The following is a 2,754-nucleotide window of genomic DNA, read 5'->3' on the forward strand; positions in this document are numbered from 1 at the left end:
ACAACGAAGCTTTGGAAAGCGATTCCCAAACCGTCCGGCACCCGACAAGTCGAACATTGGCGCTGTCTATGGGGACCGCCTAAATGGACTTTTTGCTGGGACCTGTAGAGCCAGGGGGTGGAGTCGAACCCAGGGGGCAGCCTCCGTGGCTTCCTCCCGGGAACGCACGAGGTCCCCCCGCGACGACCCGAGATGTCTACACGAGCCGGAGAAAGACATCCCTTTGGGAGAACCGGTAGCGACAGCGCCAGGATAATGCAGGAGCTGCGCCATAGGGTGCAGAACCTGGAACGTCAGCTGGCGGATCAGGAATATCGTCAGCAAACCTCTGACCCAAACTATTTCCCATCTCCCGAGAGCCATGGAAGAACTTCTCAAAGAAGTTACTCCCGACTCTGAAAGTAGTCAGGAAGACCGAGAGCGCCCAAGAAGACGGCATGACCCCTTGATATATGCCCGATCTGGAAGACCACAAGCCGCTGAGAGAGATTAGGAGGACGGCGGAGAAAGGGTGAGGAGAACTCGAAAGCCCGTGATCATGAGCGCAACCCCTTTCCATTGTTCCATCCTCAAGGTCCGGCTACCAAAGCACATTGATAAGTCAACGGACATGAGATACGATGGAACGCAAGACCCATAGGAGCATCTGACGGCCTTCGAGGCCAGAATGAATTTGGAAGGGGTAGGCGAAGAAGTCAGGTGTCGCGCTTTCCTGGTCATCCTAGTAGGACCTGCAATACGGTGGTTTAACAGCCTCCCGCAAGGCTCCGTCGCCAAGTTTTTGGACATTTGCCACGCTTTCTTGGCCCAATTCACGACTCGAATCGTGAAGGCGAAACACCCAATCAACTTATTCGGGGTGACACAAAGGCCCGGCGAGCCAACCAGAAAATATCTGGACCGGTTCAACAATGAGTGTTTGGAGATTGACGGCCTAACCGACTCGGTGGCCAGTTTGTGCTTAACGAATGGGCTTCTAAACGAAGATTTCAGGAAGCATCTCACCACGAAGCCGGTATGGACGATGCAAGAGATCCAAGGCGTGGCCAAGGAATATATCAATGATGAAGAAGTCAGTCAAGTGGTGGCGACCAATAAGCAGCAGCCCGCCAACAACCAAGCCCGGCAGCACGGTAGCAGGGAAAGACAGAAGGAGCACGCCAAAGACGGAGTGCCGACCAAGACATTCAAGACATTCCCCCTAGTAAGAAGATTTACCAACTATACCCCCCTCGCATTCTCCATTGTGGAAGTTTACTAGCAGATAGCTGAGAATGGGATCTTGTCCAAGCCCCGACCTCTAAAGGACAAAACAGGAGGAAATAAAAACCTTTATTGTGATTATCACAAGGGTTATGGACACAAGACGCAGGATTGCTTTGACTTAAAGGATGCGCTGGAGCAAGTGATTCGAGATGGAAAGCTAGCCAAATTCTCCCACCTTATCAGGGAGCCGAGGAGACGTGACCAGAACCGAGATGGAGAGGACAAAAGCCACGCGGTGAAACGATGCCAAGAGCCCGAGGACAATGAGCGCGGCCTCACCAGAGTAAATGTGGTAATTGGAAGAGACGCGACTCCGAGGTCGAAGTCAGCACACAAAAAAGATGCCAAAGTCCTAACGGTCTCGTCATCTAGCCCCACGCCAAATTCTAAGAGGACCCCACCCATATCATTCGGTCCGGACGACCAATGGTTTGACGAGATCACGGAAAACCCTCCAATGGTCATCACGGCCATAGTGGGAACCGGCTTGGTCAAAAGGATCCTCGTGGACACTGGCGCTGACTCGAATATTATGTTCCGCAACGTGTTTGATGCTTTAGGCCTCCGAGATGCCGATTTAAAGACTCACCAGCATGGTGTAGTAGGCTTAGGCGGCCACTTCATCAAGCCTGATGGAATAATCTCCCTACCTGTATCCATAGGGTCGGGACAAGAAAGAAGGTCGGTAATGGCAGAGTTCGTGGTCCTCCGAGATTCCACGGCCTACAACATCATCCTTGGGACAAAGATCATCAACGATCTTGGGGCAGTGATTAGCACAAAGATGTTGGAAATGAAGTTCATCACTAATAATGGATCTGTAGGATCCATGAAGGGGGACTTGAAAACGGCAGTCGCTTGTGACAATGCCAGTCTCTCCCTAAGAAAGAAATCCAAAGAGGCGTCGGGAGTCTTCCTCGCCGACCTGGACGTCAGGGTCGAGGACAAGCCTAGACCCAAGCCAGAAAGAGACTTAGAGAAGTTTAGGGTTGGCGATTCCGAGGAGAAGTTTACCTTTGTCAACAGAAACCTTCCACACCAATTGAAAGAACCTTTAATGGAAATGATCAGAGCTAACGGCGATCTCTTCGCCTGGACGCCAACCGACATGCCCGGATGGACCCCTCAGATCATGTCCCATCGCTTTGCCGTCAAGGCAGAGTTCAAACCAGTAGCCCAAATGAGAAGGAAAATGTCACGAGAAAGAGCCGAGAAGGTGGCCAGGCAGACGGTCAGCCTCCTTGAAGCAGGATTCATACGAGAACTCGACTAATCGACTTAGCTGTCGAACGTAGTCCTAGTTAGAAAGTACAATGGAAAATGGAGGATGTGTGTGGATTACTCTGACCTTAACAAAGCATGTCCCAAGGACTCCTACCCCCTACCCAACATAGATGCTCTCGTCGACGCGGCGGCGGAATATCGGTATCTGAGCTTCATGGATGCTTACTCTGGCTACAATCAGATACTGATGCACAAGCCAGACGA

At 51.7% G+C, this 2,754-nt stretch overlaps 1 protein-coding gene across 1 annotated transcript; it reads left to right on the forward strand.

The window, feature by feature from the left end:
• Nucleotides 1-667: 667 nt before the first annotated feature.
• Nucleotides 668-2,539, forward strand: LOC130934712 (uncharacterized). The gene is made up of 2 exons (XM_057864254.1): nucleotides 668-1,204; nucleotides 1,265-2,539. The coding sequence occupies exons 1-2, from the start codon at nucleotides 668-670 to the stop codon at nucleotides 2,537-2,539; spliced, it is 1,812 nt and encodes a 603-aa protein (XP_057720237.1).
• The last annotated feature ends 215 nt before the right edge of the window (nucleotides 2,540-2,754 follow it).

The sequence above is a fragment of the Arachis stenosperma genome, chromosome 6 (assembly GCF_014773155.1).
Source record: "Arachis stenosperma cultivar V10309 chromosome 6, arast.V10309.gnm1.PFL2, whole genome shotgun sequence".
Lineage (NCBI taxonomy): Eukaryota > Viridiplantae > Streptophyta > Magnoliopsida > Fabales > Fabaceae > Arachis > Arachis stenosperma.

Coding starts and splice junctions, on each gene's coding strand:
- LOC130934712 (XM_057864254.1), top strand. CDS start 668: ATGAATTTGGAAGGGGTAGGCGAAGAAGTCAGGTGTCGCGCTTTCCTG. Junction 1,205..1,264: donor CATTCAAGACATTCCCCCTA/GTAAGAAGATTT, acceptor GTTTACTAGCAG/ATAGCTGAGAATGGGATCTT.